The 26,129-nt window shown below is 39.7% G+C and overlaps 2 protein-coding genes across 3 annotated transcripts in view; one reads left to right on the top strand and one right to left on the bottom strand.

The window, feature by feature from the left end:
- Nucleotides 1-10,314, bottom strand: part of TPGS2 (tubulin polyglutamylase complex subunit 2) — a 69,092-nt gene extending 58,778 nt beyond the window's left edge. For both annotated transcript variants that reach the window (XM_043976483.1, XM_043976484.1), the window contains exons 1-2: nucleotides 10,116-10,314; nucleotides 1,611-1,690 (exon numbers count right to left, since the gene is read on the bottom strand). In XM_043976483.1, coding sequence (XP_043832418.1) covers nucleotides 1,611-1,690; nucleotides 10,116-10,251 — 216 coding nt within the window. In that variant the 5' untranslated portion in view covers nucleotides 10,252-10,314. The remainder of the gene's footprint in view (nucleotides 1-1,610; nucleotides 1,691-10,115) is intronic.
- Nucleotides 10,315-10,608: 294 nt separating this feature from the next.
- The window catches only part of KIAA1328 (KIAA1328 ortholog), a 465,758-nt gene continuing 450,237 nt past the window's right edge, over nucleotides 10,609-26,129 (top strand). Inside the window, exons 1-2 of the mRNA XM_043976482.1 lie at nucleotides 10,609-10,816; nucleotides 16,557-16,697. Of these exons, the coding sequence (XP_043832417.1) occupies nucleotides 16,656-16,697 (42 nt within the window). The 5' untranslated portion in view covers nucleotides 10,609-10,816; nucleotides 16,557-16,655. The remainder of the gene's footprint in view (nucleotides 10,817-16,556; nucleotides 16,698-26,129) is intronic.

Below are 26,129 nucleotides of genomic sequence, written 5' to 3'. Positions count from 1 at the left end.
TATAGGGGCTGAGTCATTGACAGTATGAGGTCAGTGGGACAGAAGTGGAGATGATTAAGTTTGAGGAGTCATGGGTTGTGCTGGATTTGAAGTAAGCATGACTGTCTCAGATACTTCTTCAAATGGAAGCTCCAGGGAAGAATTCAGCGACTGGAGTGATTTATGTATCTGGTGTAGGCAGATGGCTCTGTGGATAGAGAGGTGGGCCTAGAGTCAGAAAGACCTGAGTTCAAATGCAGCCTCATACTCACTAGCTGTGTGACCCTGTCACTTAACCTTTGCCTTAACCCACTGAAGAAGGAAATGGTAAACCAGTCCCATAACTTTGCCAAGAAAACCCTATGATTAGCATCAGAGTGTTCTGGTCCACAGGACACAACTTAACAACAAATGGATTGGGGTCTACTGTCCGCCACTTTGCTGTTACATTTTTTCACATAACCACACGTTTCTAATACTGCATGTATGTTTTGTCTGCTTGTGTGTAGGATAATTGTCTATAACAATGCTATATGAAAATGAATGGGTTTTTATAGTTCTACAACTGTACCTGTACATCCAGTGTAAGCTGCTGGGACTACACGTGTTTTGTTTTATCTTAATCAGGAAGAAGCTGTAAGAAAGGGCATGTTGGACTCCATTTCCAACTTGATTACATCTCTCAAAATGACTGAAGGCCGGAAAGCATTGTTCATGGGCACAAACTCCAAGGCCCCCTTTATGACTGGGTGTAGGGCAAAAGTGTCGCTAAAACAAGGACTTTGATTGGTGAGGAGTCTTCTGAGAGGCAGAGGGTCAGTGGAAGAAAAGTACAGAAAAGGATGAGAAAAGGAAAATGACTTGTGGGTGTATTTGGAATAGCACTGTTAAACACAGGAGAATCCCCATGGTCTTGGAGAAATTGAAGTGAATTACTGCACACAAGAGGTATCAGAAGATCTTCATGGTAGCTACTGATATTAAGCTTTCTCCATCCTATGCAATGCTAACCCCCCACCCAACTGCAAAACACACACACACATTATACACATAGGAGTTTTCTCATCCTTGAAAGTTTTCCAGAGATAATGTACATATTTGTATATGGATGGTTTAAAATTATTCTGCTGCTTGATTCCTCCCTTGTGAGCTTTGCATTCTGTCTCACTTAAATACTTTGACTGTTTGGTTTACAGTTGCTACCATGTTTGTAATAGACTACTCACTGACACGGGGGTTTATGTCACATTTGCATAATTATGATTATCCAAATATTGCACTGAAACCTAAGGTAGCAGAGGGATTTCAGGGATGAGGTTACTACCTGTGCTACAGAAAAGAATTCTTTTATCTCTGCCTCACTTATAAGAAAAACTGATCAGAAAAACAAGACTTACACAAGAAAACAGCCAGATGGAAATTCTAGAGTTAACACACCTCCTTGGAAAACAATTGTTTCCAGTATAAGAATTCTTAGGAGTGGCAGGGTGGAGCTCAAATGTCTTGAGGGTAAGTGGGGAGAAAGATGAACTATATGCCTTAATGATAGTTTGAGATAGAAATAAGGATTTCTCAATGACCTCAATCTTTCCCAGGAGTAGGAGGTAATGTGTTTTAAAGGAGATACCTACTTGTTCCCAAGCAGTAATCATTCCAATGTCAGCAGGTTCCCGTTCCACAACTGACACCCCGGTCACTCCAGGGGAAGCTTCTAAAAGAGAAAAAGGAGATTCCATCACAGCTCCATATTGTACAGTCTTCTTTGGGGCTTGTGGGGCTATTGCTCACAAATATTCCAATATTGGAGGCTATTTGCTGATGTTTGTTATAGGAATTTCATTCAGAAATAAATAAGTCCCTCTGAAAGTTTTTTTTTTTTTTAAGAACAAAGCTTTAGCTCTGATGAAAGAGAGAACTGGTCCCCAAAGCATGCATTCATTTTATCTAGTACTACAGAGTCTATGAGGAGGATGACAACCAAGAAAAAGTGCTTTGTTGCTTACATAAAAGAGTTGCCCAATACTCGTGACTGATTGACTAAACATTAGGCATTCTGTATGCCTAAATAATATCATACAGAATTTTGCAGTGAGCTTAAGCTATATAGTCTTGGGAAATAGGGGAGGAAGAGAAGAATTACACTTCAGCCACTCTTGATATAGCAGTTACATTCTCACTAGTTTCTCATCTGAGCAAAGTCTTTCCTGTACACAATCTTTGTGGAACAGCAATTGAGAAAACAGGCCATATCAGCACTATTGTAAAAGATGGGTTCCATCTTTTAGATGAATGTGCTTGAGAGCAAAACGACAAATAGCCCCAAACCTTAGAAACCAGTAGAGAACTGAAGAGGTCATCTATTCTAGCCATTTGCCTCTAATCTTTTGGTCATATTTGGTTACTAGCTCTATAAAGAGAGTTAAATCACTACAGCAGGAGTTAAGCAGAAATCTGAACAGAACCATATCTTATTTTCACCCACATAACCAATATCCCTTCCCCAATCCCCCACTTCCATTGTTGTCCAGGTTTAACATGAGAATTATTGACTAATTACTTTCATTTATTTGTTATGCCAATATGTCACCAAGTCCTATCATTTTTCTCTTTTATAATCTTAGATTTCTCCCCTCTCCTTTCTTCCTGCTACTATTATAAATTCAGCCTGAATTAATCAACCAGGCTCCTAAATGATCTGTTCTGGAACCTCTTGAAAAAGCAGTTAAGAATATTTTTGGAGGGGCAGCTAGGTGGTGCAGTGGATAGAGCACCAGCCCTGGAGTCAGGAGTACCTGAGTTCAAATCCGACCTCAGACACTTAACACTTACTAGCTGTTTGACCCTGGGCAAGTCACTTAACCCCAATTGCCTCACTTAAAAAAAAAAAAAGACTACTTTTTGGGTCAAACTACCACCACCACTTCAATCACCATTTTCTTTCAAATCTTAACGGAAACAACTCAGGACCCTATGCCAAAGAGCCTTGAGAATAAAAGTGTCCCCATGGCCACTGGCATTGTTCTCAGCCTGGACCCCACACCCATAATGCAGGGGAGCAATCCCTGTAGAAAAGGAAAAGGGGCCTATGACCAACTATTGACCAATTGCCACTAATAAAGAGGCAAACCCAGGAACTCCAGGAGTGGAGACATCTTCCATCCAAAGACCACCAACTACTGAAGAAAATTCTTGATGCCAAAGTCTTTGGCACCATTAAGGTATTTAATATCAGAAAGGGATGTGGCTTTATTTATGGAAATGACACTAAAGACACTGCAGTATCATTTGTCTTTTTGCAGTGCCTAGAAGACAGGGGGCCCTTCTTATCTGACTTGAAGCTGAGAGGTCCTATGTATGTGGTTTCACCTATTAGAATGAGCTGCGATTGTCTTACTTTCCTATTTATATACCCACTGCTTAGCACAGTGCTTTTTCGTTAATTTCATTCAATCTATCTTGCAGCTGACAGCAAATTAGCCTTCCTAAAATACCACCATGAACATGTTATTCCTCTGCTCAAGAAGTTACCCTGATTTTCTATTAACTATCACGTCAATTTTAATCTGTTCAACCTGGCATTCTAAGTCCTCTCAAATGATTTCAAATTACCAGTCCAACCATGTAAGTCCTCCCTACTAGAAAACATAACTGTAACCCCAAACTCAGTGCTTAGTCTCTACCTTTGTTAATTTCCCCTAGGCTACAGCACTTTAATCACTTAGTAAGGCCTGCTTTGTCTTATTCTCTTTCTGAAGCTTTATTAGACTGTCACCTCTGTGATGTTTAAAATCTAATGTGGTTCCTAATCTGCCCCCCCCCCCACCTCAGTTTTGGGCAAGGAACTGGCTAAGATTTACTGATAAATTCAGCAAGAGTTTAGGCTTTTAAAGATTTATTAAAGTGTATTAGAAGTTAGTGAAGATGGGGCAGCTAGGTGGCGTAGTGGATAGAGCACCGGCCCTGGAGTCAAGAGGACCTGAGTTCAAATCCAGCCTCAGACACTTAACACTTAGTAGTTGTGTGACCCTAGGCAAGTCACTTAACCCCAATTGCCTCACCAAAAAAAAAAAAAAAAAGGAAGTTAGTGAAGAGAGAGAATGGAAAACCCTGGTTTAGATCTACTCAGTATAGCCAGAGAGAAACCCTTGCTTTTCCTAGCAGTTCATGTTAAGTCCCCCACCGTGACAAAGTCCTGGACCAAAAGGGGGACCATTCCTTTTCTCCGTCTCCTGACACCAAGCCAGTTCTGGATGAAAAGAGAGCAATCTTCCACTGCTTCTCCCTGAAGTCCTCTGTGAAACAGGAAGCAGGGCCATACACACACACACACCCCTCTCAGCTAATTGGCTGGTAGCTTTGATTGACATGACTACAGGCGGTTCTATAGAAGTAATTTCCGGAAGCCAGGCCACATGCTTTCTCCTCAGGGTAGAGCTCTGATTCTCACACCTCCCAAAGCACTTAGTGTCTATGCCATACACATTGCCACATCATATTACCTTATTTTCTGCTTGTTTCAAGTGTGCAAGCCTTTTGTAATATAAACTCTTTGAAAGTTTCTGAGTTTAGCAGACTGTTGAATACACTGCAGTAGGATGAACTGAACTTTTCAAACATGCTGAAACTGGGTAGGAATATCTACCATAATAGTGTTCTCAATTTTATTGACTGTTTTACCAGACATTGCTGAATACTTCTCACTCTAACCCTACAAAGCATCAATGATCTCAACCATTGTTCTGGTTTGGAAAAAGGAAGCCAGATTTCCCATACTGATTCTAGCATTAGATGTCCTTCCTGTTTGACCTCCAACAAGTTATCTAACCATTCTGGGTCTTCTTGTTGCTTTTCCATTTATAAGAGTACTACTACTTACCTCACCCAGCTTAAAGGATATTGTGAGGGTCAAATTAGCTAATATCAATAGCCTATATTTGTATAGCACTTTCTGAATACAAGTCATGTATATAATTAATTTCACTTGCAATCAATAGCATTCTTGTGAGGTACAGAAGAGGAAACTGAAGTTGAGAGGCTGTCACTTGACCAAGGTCACAGATAATGGTTGAGTTGGGACTCAAATCTGGTTTCAAATATGTTATACTTGAATAAAAAATATATTTATTGATTGATACTGCTTTGAAAGTGTTTTGAAAAGGCAAAATGTGTCTTCATCTGTTTTCTTCTGCCTTGTGCTCCATTATTCTTTCACAGTAGTGTTAGGAGACAGTGGGAATCAGTTAGACTGGTTTCTACTGCTGACTCTCCTGTTAATTGGTTGAATAATGTTGTGCTAATCACTAGACTTCTCTGGGCCTTAGCTTTAATTATAAGAGTACTGAGATCAAGTCTGCAAATCCTAGCATAATCACTGGGAATGTGGCGAAGAAGTTTGGCAAAATGTGGAACAATTTGAGTGACGAGAAGCAACCTTATGATAATAAGGCAGTCAAACTGAAGAAGAAATATGAGGACATCATAGGTTATAAAGTTGAAAGTGAACTTTAATGGGGCAAAATGGAGTTACTAAAATTGCCTGGGAAAAGGAAGAGAAGGAATATGAGAAAGAGGAGGATGAAGATGATGAATGAAACTGTACCATATTCTGTCTCCCACAAATTCCAGAGTAGAGGAAACACTGTTATATGAAACACCTCTCCTTTGTGATGGTGTTAACTGCTCTAATTAGGCTTAACTGGTTTCTGTTCACATAGCTTTTCTTTTTTTTAGCGAGGCAATTGGGGTTAAGTGACTTGCCCAGGGTCACACAGCTAGTAAGTGTTAAGTGTCTGAGGCCAGATTTGAACTCAGGTACTCCTGACTCCAGGGCCGGTGCTCTATCCACTGCGCCACCTAGCTGCCCCCACATAGCTTTTCAAAAATTCTTCTAGATAGGCAATATAACTAGTTTACATGAAGTTGACGTTATCTTGGAGCATGCTGGAACAAACATTTTTAAAAATGAAAAAAAAGTTATGAAAACCAAGGGTTTCAGAGAAACCTAGAAAACTTGTATGAACTCATCAAAGAGAAGTGAGCAGAATCAGGAGAACAACTTATACAATAACAATATCATAAGGACAAACATGGGAAATTCTAGAAATCCATTCAAAGGAAGGTCTCATGAAATATTCAACCTCCCTCCTGAGAAGTACAGATTGAGAAAAAAATTTGGACATGGCCAGTGCAGGAATTTGTTTTGTTTTATCTTTCTCAATATGGGGTGGGGAGAGGTGGGAGGAAGAAGTGGATTTTTATTGATTAAAAAAATTATTTTTTTTTAAAAAGAGGGCAACCAAGATGTAAACAGTCTTAAAAATTCTTGTCATTTGAGGGTTAGTTGAACCAAGTTTAGTCTAAAGAGGAAAATACAGGGTGGGCCAAAAGTCACAAAGGGGTCTGATGTTTTATTACCTTTTTGAAAATTACTTTTTATTTTTTGCCATTTACAAGATTTGATTTTTCACACATAAATTCATTTCTTATATATACTGTATATGATGCTATGGTGTTATAAACTAAAACCAAAAAAGGTAGTTATTAAATATTGATGACCTTTGGCCCATCTTGCACTTAATGGGAGTATGATAGCTGTCTTCAAATACCTGAAGGACTGTCACGAGAAAGAGAAATGAAAGTTGTTCTGTTTGGTCCTAGGCAGCAGAACTAGGAGCGGTGAGTGAGTAGAAGACACAGGGATGCAAATTCAGTATTGATGTTATGATATATTTTATAACAATTAGATCTAGCCACAGGTGGAATAGGTTACTTTAGGATTTATTGGATTCCTCCTCACTGGATCTAACAAAGGCTATAACTATGTTAAAGAAGGGGCTCTTTTTCAGGTGTGGGCTGGACTAGATGGATGATCCCTTCCCACTTTAAGATTCTGAAGAGTAGGAATACTAAGGATCAGATTAGGGAGAGACTGGAGGCAGAGATAATAGGCTATCGTAATAACAATGTAGGTCTGAATTAAGGGTGTGGCAGTAGAAATGGTAAAATAAGAAAATTTTACTGAGGTAGAATTTAGTAGATTATGGAAGAATCAGATGACTCCAGAGAGATTCCAGAAATACTGCAAAGGTAGAGTGGGCAGGTAGAATTTCATAAATATTAAATGAAGAGAAAAATTTACACAGAGTAAAATGACCTTTACAAAGCCACTCATGTTCTCTCCTCTTCCCTAGAAAAATACACCTAATCCCAGAGGTTTTCTTGGAAAGATTAGTGGAGAAGACCAGGTGATGTCACTAGATCCTCTAATACTTTATAGCAGAGCATTCTAGTGATTTAGTGGTCAACCAAGTACTGCATTCTATTAGTATTGATAGCATATCAAGGTTCCCAAACTCCAGCAAGGCAGAAGACACTTTGAAAATAACTAGGTCTAACTGGGTGGTGAAGTCACTTAGAGGGCAATCTGATGGCTGGAGAAATAACAGGTCACACACATGTTGGCAATTAGTAATTTATCCACTGGAATCTGCCTGTTAGGCATAGCTGCTGTGAAGCATGAATGACTTCAGTTGGCAGAACTTCAGGCTGGGCTGTCCAACTGGTCTAGATGTTGATTTGCAAGAAAATGGCTAGAGAATGGAGTCAATCCAGAAAGGTGATACTTAGTATCTGACCTCTCATGTGGAATTTTCATTGAGTCAACAACTGAGTATCCACTGAAATGCAGTTGTACTAGGTACCAACTAGGGTGAAAAAGAAAACAGAAAACAAGGCCTTGACTAGAATGGCTTAAGCAGAGAAAAAGTACGTGAACATGATGATGTCTTGAGAGCATTTTATCAAGAAAGCAACAACAACAACCCTTTATAAGTATGGACTTTATCAATATGACACTAAAGATCAATTTATCAGTACTGTACTAGAATTGCTTTTCTGGCAATAGTTACTGGTTGTGCTAATGCTATTCTCTCTTAGCATGTCCACTTTGTAATTAATGTATTCTCAAGATGACTAGGTGGGGTTGGCGACTCAAGCTTTCTTTGGTCATGCCCCATAATATACAAACTTCCTGACTGGAAAATTGAGCTGCCAAATACTTACTTATTAAGTGCCCATTCTATTTGAGCCCTGATATACCTAAGAAACATGAAGCATGGTTTACCTTTAAGAAATTTACAGTCTAGTAGTATATTATATGCAATCTAAAGTACAAATTCTTTAGAGAATACATACTATATGGGTGAAGAGGAATCATTTATCTACGGCAGGAAGGGACCTCAGAATTAATTTAATCCATTCTAATTTTACAGATTAAGAAATTGAGGACATGGGAGACAAGTATTTTGCTATAAGTCACACAAATGATAAGCATCAGATGAAGGATGTGAACAAACCCACTTCTGACTTGAGGGTCAGTGCTCTTTTCACTGTGCCACAATGAGCTGAGCCTTGAAAGATGATTTGGATTAGAGGTGAAAGTATCCCAGGTTTCAGGAATAGCACTAATGAATGTGGGCATGAACTTTACATAATTATGAGAAAGTTGAGACTGTTTTAAATTCTGGGAGTACAATGACAAGATGTTTCCATTGCTAAGTATGAGAGGGCCAGATTGCATGGAGGGCCTTGAAAGCCAAGATGAGGTAGCCACTGAAATGCTTTTTTTTTTTCAGGATACAGAGTTTAAAGGACTGAGTCTAAACCAACATACCTTTGTGGTGTAACTGGAAACTTATAGCTGCTAAAACACATCACTGACCTTGTTTCTTTTTGGCTGATCACTAGTCTAATTTAATAACTCTTGGGTGACCCAACCCACCTACAGTTTGGTCCTAATTACAAAACTTTTGGATAGTACTTGTGATGAATACTTAGAAAATAATTTTTGGAGCTATTCAGCTAGAATTACTCTGAATCTGGGCAAAACTCCTTTTCAATATTGACATCAGTGACACCTTTGTAGGATCATCAAAATTGGCTACTTTCTTTCCTTCACAATCTCATCAGCTTTCATGGATTCAAGCATCACCTTTATTCAGACAAATCCCTGATTGATCTAAAGAAACCTCAATCTCTTTCCTTAATTTGTCCCATATCACTCTCAAAATCTTAAACTCAATCTGTATAAAATAGAACTCATTATCTTCCCCCAAACTGCCCCTCATTCTAACTTCTCTATTTCTGTTGAGCCCAACATCTTCCAGTCATACAGGTTAGAAATCTTGGAATCATCCTCAACTTTTCCCTCACAGGAAAAAATTTGCAGTCTTGTCAATTTTCCTTTGTACATCTGACTTTTGTCTGCTTTCTACGTTCAGCATGATTATCTCCTCTTGCTTGGTCTACTGAAATAGTCTTATAAATGGTCGTCCTGCCTCAAATCCCTTCCCTCCCCAGTTCAAGCTCCTATTTCTAAAGCAGAGGTAGGATCCTCAGATGTGAATCAATGGCCCTGCATACTGCCGGACTGTTAAGGCCTTTTCTCCCCTTTCTGTTACCGGCATCCGCTGGCACAAACACTCAGAACTCCCTTGGCAACCCTTTGATTGCTCCAAGACTAAGGCCTGGGCAAAGCCTGTCTCCCTTGGCTCTCCAGTTTCTCCTGCGCCTTCTCTTCCTTCCTATGGCCTCCTAAAGCTCCTGGAACAGGGGCTGTTTCCTCTTTCTATACCTAGGCACGGAGCATGCACCTCATTTTATTTAAACTTCCACAGTCCCTCGTAACTCCTTTTTTCTACATCATTCCCTGTCTTTATCTTCGCTAGGTACAGTGATTTTGCAGTCAGGGGTCATGGGGGGACTGGCGGAGTCCCCTCACTCTTCAAACCTCAAAGCGCTGTAAAATGGTCAGATATTAGTGATCCCTCAGCTTCAGTTTCCTTTTCTGTGAAATTAGGGTCGATTACCTACCACACGGGGCTGTCGTTCGTAAACTTTAAAGGGCGTTACCCACGGCGGCTTATGATCCCTTGTCTCTCCAAGCCCCGCTCCCTGAGCACCCCCTCTTTCCAGTCCCCCCTTCCCCATTCCCTGAGATGCTTCCTTGCCCTTCGGTTCACCCCCCCCCCCCGTCCCCGCCTCCCAAACAGCGTCTCTACAAGCCTTTCCTCTGCTGCCCGACATCTCCCCTCCCACACCATCCTTCTTCCGCCTTCCCCTAGGGCTCGCTCCCTGACCCAGGATACGGGCGACCCCCAGAGTTAGTTTCTCCAGGTGCGGTTTGTTGCCACCCAAACACTGCAACGATCGGTCCTCCATTGCTCGTTTCCCCAGACTGTGCGAGCCCAAAAGTCGAAGGTCAGGGAGAATCATGAAAGGGGGCGGGGCACATGAGTTCGGAGGAATTCCACGACTCCGCCTTGTCCTCTCGACTTCAAGAAGAGATGGGCGGCGACATGCTGGGAATCGTAGTTCTCTCTTCCCCGTTCTGGGCTTGGCACTCGTTCTCAGTTTCGGTTCAATCGCAGGCAGAAAAGCCTGGGAGAGGTTATCAAACCACAACTCCCAGATACCACCTCTCTTCCGCCTTCCCTTCCTCCCTCCCACACCCCCGGGGGCCCTAACACGCCGGTGCTGGGGGCGGGTCTCAAACACAGGCGAGCCAATGGGGGAACGATCCTGGCGGCCGAGGCGGTGCCGCTGAGGGGAGACCCCGGGAGTGGCGGTTGTTTCAAGATGGCGGATGTGACGGCAGTCACCGGATCGGGGGTCGAGGCGTACTGGAGTCGGGACCGTATCCTTTGCCCGGCGGGCAGGGGGCGCTAGTGCACACGCTAGGTCCGGAGAGAAATGAGGGGTCTGGGGGAGCCCCGGGGGCACTTGTGCTACGTCCTCTTCCTTGCCCCAGCCCCCGGAGGTCTTCCTCAGAGTAGGGCAGGTGAGCGAGTAGCCCGTTCCCTACCTGCTGAGGTGACGGCTCCTCGGGGCGCGGGGTCCCGATTTGGACTCTCCGCTCCGGTCCTCTTGTCAGGGGTTTTCTTCCGTTCTGGCGACTGTGGGCGGCCGAACTGGGGGGTGGGGGTGGGGGTGGGCGGGATTGACACCTGACCTGCTCTCTGACCTGCCCTCTCACTGCCCACTTAAGCCTTTCAGGGTTATCCTGCTGGTTATCAGACCGACGTGTGGAAGGGGTCCCTGTGCCCTAGGACTGGCGTGACCCCCAGGGATAGACGTGACCTCGGAAGGAGGGGCAGGAAAAGTAGGGTGCAGGGGTTGGGTTTGGGGGAATTTACTGAGGAAGACCGAGTGGCCGGGGAAGGTTGTCTCCCGAGTCTGGGGGTGCGAGTGGGGTAACCCGTAATGCGCCCAGGCTTGGGTGTCCAGTTATGGTTCCAGAGTGACCTGGGATCCGGGGAAGTGCTACGTTTGGTGGGTGCAGGTTCAGGGCGAGGATGCTGCGAACCTCATTGGGGGGCGGGGCTTTTGGCTTGGACTGATGGTCCTTCAGTTTAGCCTGCGGACAAGGTATGCTGTGGATGTGCAATGGTCTGGATAATGATGGTAGTGACATCTCCCCACCCCCAGAGCAAGAATTCATCACTTTTATTGTGACCCCTTTGTCAGATTGGTGAAGCCCTTCTCAGAATATTTTTAAATATGCAAAATAAGATATATAAAATTACAAAGAAAGTTAATGACATTGAATTACACTCATGTATTATGTATGTTATGTTTGTAATTAAAACGTAATGATATAATAATATAACATATTACATATATTATTATAGTTGTTATGTTCTGGTAGATACACACAAACAAATAACAAACCCAAATAAGTTTATGGACTGTGCTTCTGGAAAAGTTGTAGGGCATTATGGAATGTACACTGGACCACTGTGGATTTATGCTGAGCAAGCCATATTCTCAACTAGCTCACCTGGATCGTCTCCTTAAGGTTAAGTGCTAGTTAATTGACTGGTACAACGTCTGAACTTAACTTTGTTCTTATAAGCATAGTGCCCTAAAGTCTAACCATATAGAGTAATGTATCCAACTCTTTTTCTCAATTTTAATGTAAAGTGCTGATTTCCCTTTTGTGGTGAAGACTTGAGAGAGAAATAGTAGTGGTGTAGTCCTTTAGAAATATATGCAGGTAAAAGAAATCAGTTTGATTCAATTTAGAAGAATAAGTGGTCATAAATCACCTCATGATAGGACATTTAGAGATCATTTAGTTTTGCATTTGCTTGGTATTTCATTGCTTATCTCAAAAACAGCTTATCATGGCTTATCAATCATCCAGAGTTTTCATAATTAAGCTTTATAAAGAAATATAAAAAAGAAAACAAACTTTTCTAGTGAGATACCAAAATTCTATTCTTCCTATTTAAGTCATTTGGAAGTTTTTTTTTTCCTCACAAGACACTTTTAATGCTTCCATTAGCCCAGGTAAAAAAATTTGAATTGAAGTTTCCCTAACCCCAGACAGCATCACCTTTTATACTTTTGGCCTTCTGTGACTATCAGATTTCTTTACTGTTTCTTCTTGTTACACAATATAATTTAGCTGTGGTCTGTTGCACAAGAGCCTTGCATACCTAATGTGTCAGCAATGTGAGATATGATATGATGTCATCTTAGGAGTCAGGCTTCTGACTAAAAATGAATCCAAGACCAGTGAAATGCTTTCTTATTCCATAGTAGTTCATAGTAAGGGCAGAGATGTCAGCAGTTGATTACTAAAATGTACTTGCTTTGTTTTTATTAGGCATATTAAGTATCAACTTTAAAGAGCTTGGTCAGAACTTAGAAATTGATTTTGCCTTGCTATTTAAAAAAATTAAATTAGCACAGAAGGAGTGTATGTGAATGATTGTGCTTTATTGAGGCAGCATGCTATACTAGTAAGAATGTTTGGTCAGGTGCCAGAGGACCTAGGTTCTTATCCCATCTGATATTTAATCCCATTGTGACCATGGGTTAATCATTTAACCTCCTTGGACCTCATTTTCCTCACCTGTAAAATGACAAGGTTGGACCAGGTGGCTTATACGATGTTTTTTCCACGATAGATTTATGATCTAAGTCTGGAAAAGCAGAACAAGATCAATTAGGATTATATGCATACTTGTTAGTCTGCTGAAAAGTTATATGAATCATTATTAAAGGTAAGGAATTCTAGAGTCGAAGTGGAATCCCTGTGAGAGGAGCTCTGTGCAAGATATTAGAATCTTTGGCTTTGGGGTAGAACTGAACATACTCTCCAGGAATCCTTTTAGCATTCTCATTTGGGGTTTGCTGTTATACTTCCAAAAACAAAATAGTAATTAAGCATCTACAGCTAGTGGCTTATCATCTGCTAATTGTTGCATTGCCTCAAAGTTGTTCCTCAAAGTAGTTCCTTGTCCTCACACAATTTATAGTCTAGTGGGTGGCATAGATGCTAGTATAGTTAATTATAAGACACAATATTACATTTTATGTATTTAGAGAGTTACATAGTGATAGTAAGGTTTTGAAGTAAGATAATTAATTGTGATTGTTATTAGAGAAGTTTTCTAGAGACTTTTGGAGGAGATGTTTGAGTAGAACTTTAAAGGAAAGGGAAAGATAATTTAACAGGTGAAGAGGAAGGAAAAGAGGGCAATCCAGTTGGTGCAACAGATAAAATGCAGGACTTGGAGTCAGGAAGATAGTGTTATATAGAAAGGCTACTTAGTTTTGGATAATATGGGAAGAATTTTTAGTCACTTGTAGAAATTTCTGTAAGTTATAGTATATTGATTCTTTTCTGTAGCCCTGTTGCAATCTTGACCTTCCTGAATTTCTCTTTCTGAAATTCAGAAATTTTTGCCCCTAAATTCCTTTGGGTTCTAAAATAGCAGAACTTCTTAACACATTTCATGTAGAAATTGCCTTTGTTTCTGTATTATTTACTTGCCCTCCACCACTGTACTTCACAGCTAAAGATCATTTTGAAATTATCTGTTCTTTTGCCTAAAATAACTTGCCAAGTCTTCCTAAACACGAAAAAGACAAAACACATAACACTTATTTAACTCCTTACTTAGAAAGGGAAATTCACCCCTTTAATTGGAAAGCCAGGGCAAAACCTAAAAATAGATTTCATAGTGTAACTTTTCTCATACATTTTCAGTGATAGTAATATAAGAAGGTGAGATTAGAGATTGTAGTGATAAGCCAAAAAGCCCTCAAAGCAGTTTTACAAAGCAATATAGATGACAGCTATATCTATACAAAAAAAGATTCATTTTCTTAGGGATTTCAGTTTTTACTAAAGCACTCAATTCAGTTTTCTGAATAGCTTATTTTCTAGTTCTTTGAAAAGCTAGTTTACACATTTCAAAGTTAAAGGAAATTTTAAATTATGTCAGAAACATGGGGCAAGAGCAGTATTCGATTATTTTTTTTTCCTTAATGCTCTCCTGCACAGTTTTCTGATGAGGAACATGCAGTGCTACATATTTCAGGTATGATTTCTTTGTATGAATACAGTAGAGCTGGGTTGGGGGTCGTGGAGGTGGGGCTTACTTGGGGGGAAAAGACATTAGAACTTTTTTTTCAGCTACAATTAAATTAACTAGTAATGTACTGATTAAGGTACCACTGTATCTTGTGTCCTGTAGCCCCTGCCCTAATGGAATTTACATTTTATCAAGGGTATACAATAAGATTTCATATTAGTATATACAAGATAGATATAAAATCTGTAGTGATTGGGGATGGGGAGACATAATTTAATGAATCAGGAAAGGCCTCTTGGAGTCCAGTTGACTGAACCAAAGCAGAGCATCAAAACCTAAATTTTGTTTCTTTTAAACATCTGCTCTGGGATTAGTTGATGTTCTTTTTCTTTTCATGAGTATGCTCCCTTTATCTTTTGTTGATCGATCTGCTTAGAAATATGACTAGCCAGCTAGCATTAAGTATGTAATATGTGGGACATACACTGTGCTAAGTGCTGGGGATAAAAAAAAGGTAAAAAATAGTGTGTCTTCTCGAGGAGCTCATTCTAATGGGGAGACAATATGTAAACAACCATATACAAACAAAATATATACAGGATAAATTGGGGGTATTCTCAGAGAGAAGGTGCTAAGATTAAGGATGATTATGAAAGACTTCTTACAGAAAGTGGGATTCGAACTGACTTGAAGAAAGCTAGTGAAGACAAGAGGCAAAGATTAGGAGGGAAGGAATTCTAGACATGGGGGACATCCAGTGAAAATAGTAGGGTAGGGAAGGGAATAAGCATTTACATATTGCTTATTATGAGATTGGCACTATGGCAAGTGCTTTTCAAATATTATCTCATTTGATCCTTTAATAGCCCTGTGGAATAAGTGCTGTTAGAACTCCTGTTTTACAATTGAGGAAAACACTGAGGTAGACAGGTCAGGGTCATACAGCCCTGGGTCATACAGCCCAGGGTCATACAGCCAGTCAGTGTCTGAGGCTGTATTCGAATTCAAGTCTTCCTGACTCTAGGCCCAGCACTTATACACAGTGCCACCTTGCTATTTTTTGTGTGAGGAACAGCAAGGAGACCAGTGTCACTGGATTATAGATTAGGTGGAGGGAATAAGGTGTAAGGAGATGGGAAAGATAGGAAAGACTTTGAAAGTCAAACAGAGGATTTTGTATTTGATCCTAGAAGTAATTGAGAATTACTGGAGTTTGTCAGATAGGGGGATGATATGGTCAGGTTTGCATTTTAGGAAGCTGAGTGGAGAATGGATTAGAGTGGGCAGAAAATTGAGGCAGGGAGACCAACTTACAGGCTGTTGTAATAGTACAGATTGGAGGTGATGAGATCCTGCATGAGAGTAGAGACTATGTCACAGGAGAGAAGGGGGGCATATACAAGGGATGTTATGAAGGTGGAGATGACAAGACTACCTTTAATTAGATATGGGGGTTAGAGTGAGCGTGAGGAGTCAAGAATGACACCTATGTTTCAGGCCTTGGTGTGTGAGAGGAAGGAAGTACCCTAGACAATAATGGAGAAGTTAGGAAGAGGGGAGGGTTTTGGGGAAAACATTGTAAACTCTCTTAAGGAAAAGCTTCTTCCTCCTTAAAAAGGTAATGTACTCTTAAAGCTTATTAGTTATCAGTGTGTGTGTGTGTGTGTGTGTGTGTGTGTGTGTGTGTGTGTGTGTGTGTTTCCTAATAATATAAATAGTAGAACTAATCCACAGATGTTATATTTGTCAGAATGTTAGTTACTGGAGTTAAATGGAAACGTCAATTTAAAAAAAAACATTAAAGGATATATTTGACAGGTTACTTGGCATTGTAAAAAAAATCACTGACTTTAGAATTGCAGGACCTAGGTTCAAATCCTGTTTCACTTACTACTTGTGTCATTTTAGGCAAGTCATTTAACTTACCTGGGCTTTGCTTTCATCATCTCTAAAGTGAGTTTCATTTACTTTATAACTTTTTCTAATAGAAGCCTTGTTGATTTGAAATACAGGCTCAAATGTCTTAAGGCTTTTTAGGGCACTAATAGAATTTGATGTTAGTGGATATCTTTTACTTGCAAGCTTCTCATTTTAGTTCACATCAGAGAGAAGATATTAAGGAAAATGTTGTTAGTATGGAAATCTTAGTATTAGAGAATACTGTCTTCTGAAATTGTGTTTGGTCCTCCATAGGCTTTCTGCAGCAAGAATAGTAGAGCAAAACACAAGTTGAAATTTTCCAAAGCTGGTGTTAAAGTAAAGGCTTCTAAGGTACCTGATACTTCTGTCGCCATGGATCCTTTCAAAGGTGCAGGAGACTCAGCATGTAAAGAGGTCAGTAGAATTTCTTGTTTTTACTTAGCATTTTAGGTCTGGAAAAAAGGTACATGGGACCTCCCCAGTGGCTGGAGTCATTCGGCTAATTGAACCCTTTAGAATTAAACAAAGGTACTTTTACTGTCTTGTATAGGTGAATGACCAGCCATAGAGAATGTCATATTGCCAGACCAAGGCCTTCTTCAAACTCAAATAGGAAATTGTCTTCTTGTGTTAAGTTCTACAGGAAAACATTCCGAGACCACCTTCAAAACACATTTGGTTTTTCGGTATATTGTCTTAGATTTGGGGGATGTATTTGTAGTTTATGTAGGAATTGTATTATGGAGGACTATCAGTCATCATTGCTGCCCTGTGAGATTTGAAGTCTGGGTTTAGGAGACTCTTAATCTCTTGCTGTATGTTATAAAAACAGCACGGGACAGTGGATAGAGTGCTGGTCCAGGAATCAGGAAGATCTGGGTTCACATCTTGCTGTGTGCCTATATTTGTTGAAGATCTCCGAGATCACTGTGGCTAAGTTATAACATATACAAGATCTTTTTTTGTTTCTTTTTTTTGGGGGGGGGGGGAGGGCAATTAGAGTTAAGTGACATGCTCAGGGTCACACAGCTAGTAAGTGTTAAGTGTCTGAGGCCAGATTTGAACTCAGTTCCTCCTGACTCCAGGGCTGGTGTTCTATTCACTGCACCACCCACATGCCCCCTATTACAAGACATTAAGATTTAATTTGTGTGGGGGCAGCTAGATGGTGCAGTGGATAGAGCACCAGCCCTGGAGTCAGAAGGACCTGAGTTCAAATCTGGCCTCAGACACTTAACACTTACTAGCTGTGTGACCCTGGGCAAGTCACTTAACCCCAATTGCCTCACCAAAAAAAAAAAAAGATTTAATTTGTGTGCATTAAAATCTCTGCAGAGAAAAACAGTTCAAACTGAGTTTTCAATCTTATTTTTCCTTTATAATGTACCTGAGCTAAAAATCTGCCCATTAACAAGGAACAAATATCTTTAAACATACATAGAAACCAAAAAAGATTAGGCTCTGTAATGGGTCTTAGACACTGTCTAGTTCAACCCTTTCCCCTTCCTCCCAAAGTCCTCTCCTCATGTCTTTGTAGTTTGTTTTCCATCTGAGGAAACCAAAGCCTTGGGAGGTTACCATTTATTTGGCCAAGGTCACACTCATAGCAAGCAAAAGATCTGGGACCAAAACCCAGATCTTCTGACTCTAAAACCCAGTGTTCTTTCTCTACTGTATAATTTTTTTTTATCAGCCCTTCTTTTACCTGGTTCAAGGAGGGTAGGTCTATAATATACAGTCACTGTGTCAAGGACTTAATAATGTCTAGGAATTCCTTCAACCAGCTGAGATCACACCAAAATTTAGTGGTTAAGTCTTCATGGGCAGCTGGGTGGCACAGTGGGATAGAGTGCCAGGCCTGGAATCAGATCAGAAAGACTCATATTTCTGAGTTCAAATGTGGCCTCAGATACCTCTAGCTTTGTGACTCTGGGCAAGTCACTTAACTTTGCATCAGTTTCCTCATCTATAAAATGAGCTGGATAAGGAAATGGTAAGCCACTCCAATAACTTTGCCAGGATCAGTGCTCTAAGATAATCATTTGCAGAGAAGATTCTGACTTGCTCTGGTAGAATTTCCTTACCTGTGAGTTTTCTTATGATAAAATCACAAGTTTAGTTCTTATCCACATTTTACTTGTGAGGAACTTGAGTTAGTCCTTTTATTACTCTGTGATTTATTCTCTATTTCACTTCTCACAAAAGTTATTCCAAACTTTTTTCCTTATTGATTCCGGCTCCCTACCTCCCCCTCTTGTTCTCTTTCAGCTGAGAACCTTGCATTTTACTTTACTGAAAATAAATTAAGGCTGTTCATTGTGAGCTCTCACATTCTTTTTACATCAAAACCTTTTAACGTAATTTCCTACTCTCCCTCCATTTTCCCTGTCTTTGAGAAAGAGGTGTCCCTTTTCTTTTCCAGTGTCAACCTCTCAACATGTGCATTTGATTCTTCCCCATCTTTCACTAGATCCTACTGTCTTCAGGCTCTCATTCCCTCTCTCTCTCTCTTCCCTTTCTTAACCACATTCCTTGAAAAAGATGTCTGTGCTGGTTGTTTCTACTTCCTCTTTTCTCACTCAACTCTTTCTAGTCTGGCTAATGATGTCATCAACCAGCTGAAACTGCTCTTTTCCAAGTTACCAATGACCGCTCAATTGCCTAATCTGATGGTCTTTTCTGTAACCAAGTCATTCTGAAACTGTTTTTGACTTTTGACCGGAGGATATACTGAATTAGAGGCAGGTATATCAACTAGGAGTTTGTTGCAAACATCTAGGTAAGAGGGGCAGCTAGGTAGCACAGTGGATAGAGCACCAGCCCTGGAGTCAGGAGGATCTGAGTTCAAATCTTGCCTCAGACACTTAGCACTTACTAGCTGTGTGACCCTGGGCAAGTCACGTAACCCCAATTGCCTCATCCAAAAAAAAATCTAGGTAAGAGGTGATTAGGGTCTGAACCAGGGTAGGATCTGTGTGAGTGGAGAGAAGGGATCAGAAACAAGAGGTTTGGAATTTATCCAATATGTGAGGTAAATAAGAGTGAAGCATTAAGGATGATGTCAAGGTTATAAACCCTGATGGATGGAGACAGGGAAGTTGGAAAAGAAGGAGGAAAGAAAAGGAGTCCAGTTTTGGACATGTTTACTTTAGGATGTCTTTAGGACATCCAGCATGAAACACACAAAAGGAGATTTGTGATGTGGAAGTGAAGGTTAGGGGAGAGGATGGGGTTGGATAGGTAGATCTAGTTCAGTACACCCTCTCTGCAGTTGCCAAAGTGAATCTGACCCTGTTACTTTCCAACTCAATAATCTCCGGTGGCTCCCTATTATCTTTAGGATAAGGTATACATTTTTCTGTTTACTTTTTAAAGCCTTATATAATTAGGCTCCAACTCATTTTTCTAGCTTGGATGGTACTCACCCTCCTCCACTCTTTGATCTATCTAAACCCTACCTTCTCCTTGCTCTTCACACGCAACTCCATTTTCTGGCTGGTCCCATGCCTGGAATGAACCTCTACTTTAGAAAGTCCTACTTCTCCTGTAAGATAAATCTCAATCACTGTCTTCTACTATGTTGTCTACTATGTTGTCTCCCTTCAATTGCTGTTTCCCTCCCTCCCAAACTACTTTGTCTATATTTATTTACTTTATCCATGCTCTATATGGATATATATGATATGTACATGTACATGTACACACAGACACAAATACGTATTATATATACAATATATGAATATATTTGTTTTTTAAAATATCCTTTTTGTTTCCCCATATAGAATATAAGCTTATGATTAGGGATTGTTCTATTCTTTGTACTTGTATGTGCAATGCTTAGCACAATAGTGCTAAATAAATACTTGTTGCTTAATCTATTGTTTAGTGTGGTAGCATAAAAAATAGAAAGGAGACACTTTGGAGAGAGACTTTGTAGGTAGAATTGGGAAGATATAGCAACTTGCATCTAAGAAGAGAGGGACCTTTAGAAATCATTTATTTTTATTGATGATGAGACTGGGAGAGGGAAGAAGTCAACATTAACATTTTTAGCATTGACCATTGGGTGAATGGTGGTGCCATCAACAGAAATAGGACAATTAGAAGAGGTAGGTTTTGGAGGAAGTATCAATTTAGTGCTAAATTTGTAGAGACTTTTCTTTCTCCCTACACTGTCATCTTGAACTACTTGAGCTGTTGAAATATGGTGCTTGTCTTATGTTACTTTCACTATTATTTAATCTTTTTCATTATATCTGTAGTTTTTTGAAGTCCAGGACATGTTTTACTTCGTTATATCTGCAGTCTCTATCACAGAGCCTGATAAACAGTAGGTACTCATTAAACACTTGTTTTGATGGTGATTTTATTGTCTAACATTGGCCTAAACTGCTGATGTTGAGCATAAAACAAGACATCTCTAACTCCTTATCATAAGGTAAGGTTTGATTTATTACAAGATGGAAGGTAGTTCTTGTGTATATTTTTTGTTATTTTAAACATTGGTCTTATAGGTTAGCATTTAGGTTGCTGTTGAACATTTGTTGTAATACATGTTAAAACTGTTTAGAGGGGCAGCTAGATGGTGCAGTGGATAGAGCACCGGCCCTGGAGTCAGGAGTACCTGGGTTCAAATCCGGCCTCAGACACTTAACACTTACTAGCTGTGTGACCCTGGGCAAGTCACTTAACCCCAATTGCCTCACTAAAAAAACAAAACAAAACAAAAACTGTTTAGTCTTTTTTTTTTTTCAAAAATTGCTCTTAAATTTGAGAAACACTCTTATCTTGACTAGACTAGGCACCTGCTCCAGGACTTTTCTACTTTTCAGTTCTGGGAAAGTACTATTCTCTAGCACAGGAAAGAAGAAAAGCTTCTTTTGATTTGCTCTCCTCCCTGCTGGTAGTATTCTCTGAAAGTCTCAATTATATATACACTTTAAATCACTCTCCTAGTATATTTAGTATTTGACAGAGCTGTGCTTTAATCTGTGTGCATGTCCCTTTAGTGAAATGCTGATCCTATCCCCATCCACGTTCCTGTGGAAGAAAAAATTGACTGATGGCCAAACTCCTAGAAATCAGCTTCTTTGTACTTCAGGAGACCTCCATTGTGGGGCGGCAGATTTGAAGTCTCTAGCTTAGTTTTGCAAACTTGCTTGAAAACTTGCTGTTAGTTGCATGATGACATGGTAGAGAAAGACTGTTGTAGAGGCTGTCAGTGTCCACTGGGTTTAAAAATTGTCAGGAAATGCTACAGTTGCCCAAATCTAGAAGCTACCCATCAAAATGTAAGAGACTTTATTAGTTTATTTAATATTTCATGTTTATTTAAGGTCTAGTTTTTATCATTGTCTTTCCCAGCTTTTAATAAAAAATCTACCTTCTCTCAGGTAGGGAAGGCCTGTTACCAACAACAGAGCCAGGCCCAGGCTTTGTTTGCAGTGAAAACCCTAAGAGATGGAACCCTAGAACCCTTGTATCATAGAATGTTAGAGCTGGGGGAGCTCCTACATCTTGTTCAGACCCCTTATTTTTGCAGCTGAAGAAACAGAGGCTCAAAGAGGTGACTTGATTGGACTGGCTAGAAGTAATCAAAATGAAGTATTGTATTATACATAACAATGAAGAACAATAAAAAGGGGCTTACTTTTAGATAATGCTTTTAGGGCAGGTATTATCCCCTTTATTGGATAGAGAAGGAACCTGAGATATTGTCCAGTGCAGTGACTTGCTCAGGCAACTCTGTAATCAGTTGCAGAACTGATAAGAAAACTCTGTTCTTCTGACTGATTTTAGTGTTCTTTAAAACTCTACAACCCTGCTGTGACTTTCTTTATGTCTTATTGTTATGCTTTATTTTGATCTTATGATATCTTTGGTTTGGATTCTTGTTGACAGCCTGCTATGAGGAGTTTAAATGATATCCACTTACCTGAATGTAGACACTTTTGAACAGAGAACATTTTCTGTTTCTAGATGCTTGAGGAAAACTCATCATCCCACAGTCCTATCCTGAGATAAGCATTGATTTTCTTTATTTCCTGCTCTTAATACCCTTAAGATGGAGATGATGTTAATATAAAGTTAATATAGAGAAGTTCAGAATCTAATTAGTTCAGATTTTAACTTTGAGTTATTAACATTATAGAAAAAATGACAGTGCTTTTTTAATGTCTGGAAGTATGGAAACAAAACTGATTGAGCAAAAGTTCCTTTAAACGGAAAACGAAAACTTTAAGACTCTAGGGCAGTTATCAGCAGAACATACTATTCTGAAAGTACTAAAAAGGGGGAAAGATTGCTGCAATTTTTCTAAGACATAGAAGAGAGGGTTGAGGACAAAATCATTTATCTAAATTTGTTTATTTTGGTATATTTATAAACAGAAGATACTTCTCTGTTGCTTGATTACTGTAGCCATATCTTTACTTATTGACTCTCTCTATGTATATATATGCATACATGCACACATATGCACACATATGTACACCCTAACCATATACATTTGGGAGATTGGACATAAATGGTTTGATTGTTTTGGATGAATTGACTGGTCACCTTTATCAGATAATAGGATCATAGACTTACAGCTAGAAAGGCCCTTGAAGGTCATCTACAGATGAAGAAAAAGAATCTCAGAAAAGTTGAATGACTTGCCCAAGCTCACATAGGTAGTAACTGGTAGAGTCAGAATTTAAACTCAAGTCCTCTGACTCCAAATTCGGTGATAGAATGGTACCACGCTGCTCTTTCTAATCTAGAATTTCTTAAAAGGAATAAATCAGAGCTATAGAGTAGAAGGGACTAGTAAGGTTGATTTGATTTAATTAATGTACTTGTTTTTTGAAAAAAATTCATTTATTATTTGGCATACATGTATATGTATATGTTTTTATAATTTATTAGCCACTGGAATGACTCATTTCTTTACCTGGTGGTGTGACTTTGAGCAAGTAACTTAAGTACTCTTTGGATCTCAGTTTCTCCTCTGTAACTGAAGGTAATTGGATTAGATAATATCTGAGATTCCTACTTCCTCCAATTCTATGAATTACTACTGATATGACCTTATAGTCTCATAAACATGTGTTCAGTTCAATGTTTAAAAATAAGGCATTGTACTAGTTCCTGACAAAAATGAAATGATACCTGCCCCCAAGCAGCTTATATCATTAGGGTGAAGAGAATTTCATTGGTATGAATGTGGTAGTTTGGGAATATAAAATGTGGGGCTCAAGTGCCTACTTTGAGTACTTTGTGTTATGGTTACTGTAGTGGGCAAAATAAATTTAAGGGGGAAAAAGCCCTTTATAGGCTGCCTACCCGAGCTTTAATTATTATCAGTATTTTTGAGTTGTCCAGTGAGTTGGACTGATTCCTAGTAGAGCTAGGGGGCACCCACTCCTTCCTGAGGCTTTTTTTTTTTTTTTGCAGGCAATGGGGGTTTAGTGACTTGCTCAGGGTCACACAGCTAGTAAGTGTTAAGTGTCTGAGGCCGGATTTGAACTCGGGTACTCCTGAATCCAGGGCCGGTGCTTTAACCACTGCACCATCTAGCTGCCCCCACTGAGAGTTCTAAGGAAAGAAAGCATCCAACTATGATAAAAAAAAAAAAGTCATGAAAGGTTGGAAGGGACCTTAGAAACTGTATAGTCCAGCCCTGTCATCTTAAAAATGAGGAAACTGAGTTTCAGAAAGGATAAGTGGCTTGCCTATGGCCATATAAGTAGCTGGTAAGTTTTAAAATAGGAATTTGAACCCAAGTCTTTCTAATGGTGAGTCCAGGCACTCTGCTTTATAGCAGGTCTTCTAATTTAGTACTCCAAATTCATTAGCTTCCACTCTGGTAGATAGTACCTTCTGAAATTCTGAAACTTTTAGGGCTTACTACATTGAGAACCATCTCACATGTAGTCTTTGTACAGTGTATAGAATATCAAATATCTACTTGAAAAAGCTTTAAAAAATTTAACATATTTCACCTGCAGTCTGAAACACAAAGTGCTTCCAGAGGACTTATTTCAATTTAGGTAAAATCAAAAGTCCGTGAAAAGTGCCATAATGTAGGCCTGGAGAGTAGAATACCACCTCTCCATTTCCCAAGGTGAGATGATCAGGAGCCTGTGAATTTCAAAAAGGTTTCTTAAGTACTTTGACTTCTTTTGAGGGAAGTTTTCTGTAATAATAAAATATTATTTATTAATATATTATTTAAACTACATTATTATTAATAAAGCCATTTAATAGTTATTGAGAGTTATGCATTTCTCTTGCCCCATTTTTGTAGTATTTGAACACTGGCTTAGAGGGCCACATTCCCTTTTTTTTGTCTTACATGTTTGAGGGATGGGCACCTGAAGCATTAGGGCAGGAGTTTACATGCTATTCATTATGCTTTAGTCTGGTTGTGTACCTTAGGGTTTTTTTTTTTTTTTTAGTGAGGCAATTGGGGTTAAGTGACTTGCCCAGGGTCACACAGCTAGTAAGTGTTAAGTGTCTAAGGCCGGATTTGAAACTCAGGTACTCCTGACTCCAGGGCCAGTGCTCTATCCACTGTGCCATCTAGCTGCCCTGTACCTTAGTTTTATGAGATCAAGGGAAGTCATAGTTAAGGATCAGAGTTGATAACTGATTCATTTGTCTCACAACTTCTTCCACCCACCTCCCTATTGCATATGTACTCTTTTACTTGAGTAGTTTTCATTTTTCTATATGGTATAGTGTATAGCTAACTTGAGAATCAGGAAGATCTGGGTTCAAGCCCTGCACCTCTTATATGTTGACTATATACTATATATATACACTATATATCTATATATATATACATACTATATATTTTCCCACAAGTTTTAGTTGTCCTTCCCTGATTATTAATCACAAATATGTCATTGATTATTTCTTTCCAAGAATGCTGTAGGGGCCAAATTTAATATGTGGAGAGTTAATTGGGTGGTTGGCTGTAATATTGGGGTTCAGAAAATGAGGGACCTTTAGGTCCAAAACTTCCTCCCCTCCGAACTGCCTTTTTAGTTATTTCTCCCAGGCCAATAAGAAAGGAGCTTAACAGCCTCTTTTCCACAAACGAATCAGGTTTTATTAATGGGAATAAAATACACAGCAAAGGTGAAATTAATAAAGTCAAGGACAAGGGAATAGGGAAAGAGGAAAATGGCTAATCTCCCTGGCTCTAACAAAAGCCTATACAATCCCCAAACTTGCTTCTAGCTCAGCTAATTCAAAGGGCTGGATTTAACTCACCACCAGGGAGCTGTAGTTTCTGTGGGAGTCAGCAGCCTGTCTCTAGTCAGCTCCAAAGCCAGAGAGAGAGAGGAAGTGCAAGAGTGTGTGTTACTTCCTGTTGGGGTTCTCTTTTCTACCTTTTTCTCTCTCCCCCCCCCACCCGCCAAGGGGAGGTCCTTCAAGTAGTTGTGGCTGAGATTGGTTTTCTGTTGATGACAAAGTCCACAGCCTCTGAGGACACTCCTTCTCAGGGTTGGCTAACTTTAGACTAAGGTCTGACAGGGCAGGCCAGGTGTGGCTCAAGATCTAATCACCTTAAGTGGGTACTTAGTGGTTTCTCATTCACACCCAATTCAAACACTACTAAGTCAATCAAGTCAGACCCCTGGGCGGCTACCAAATTCCATTATTTTACCACAATGCCTAATATAGCATTGCTAACCATTCAGTGGACATGCAGACTTGTATTGTACATACTAATTGTCATCACTCCTGGTTGTTTTAATCAGTGTAATTTGATCAGAGCCCCAGGAAATGAATTATTTATATAAAATAATTATAACAGTTTTTATTTTGGTTACTTTTAAATAGGTATCATTGAGT

The sequence above is a fragment of the Dromiciops gliroides genome, chromosome 1 (assembly GCF_019393635.1).
Source record: "Dromiciops gliroides isolate mDroGli1 chromosome 1, mDroGli1.pri, whole genome shotgun sequence".
NCBI lineage: Eukaryota > Metazoa > Chordata > Mammalia > Microbiotheria > Microbiotheriidae > Dromiciops > Dromiciops gliroides.
The sequence above is the reverse complement of the archived record's forward strand: the minus strand, read 5'-3'. Positions and strand labels throughout refer to the sequence as shown.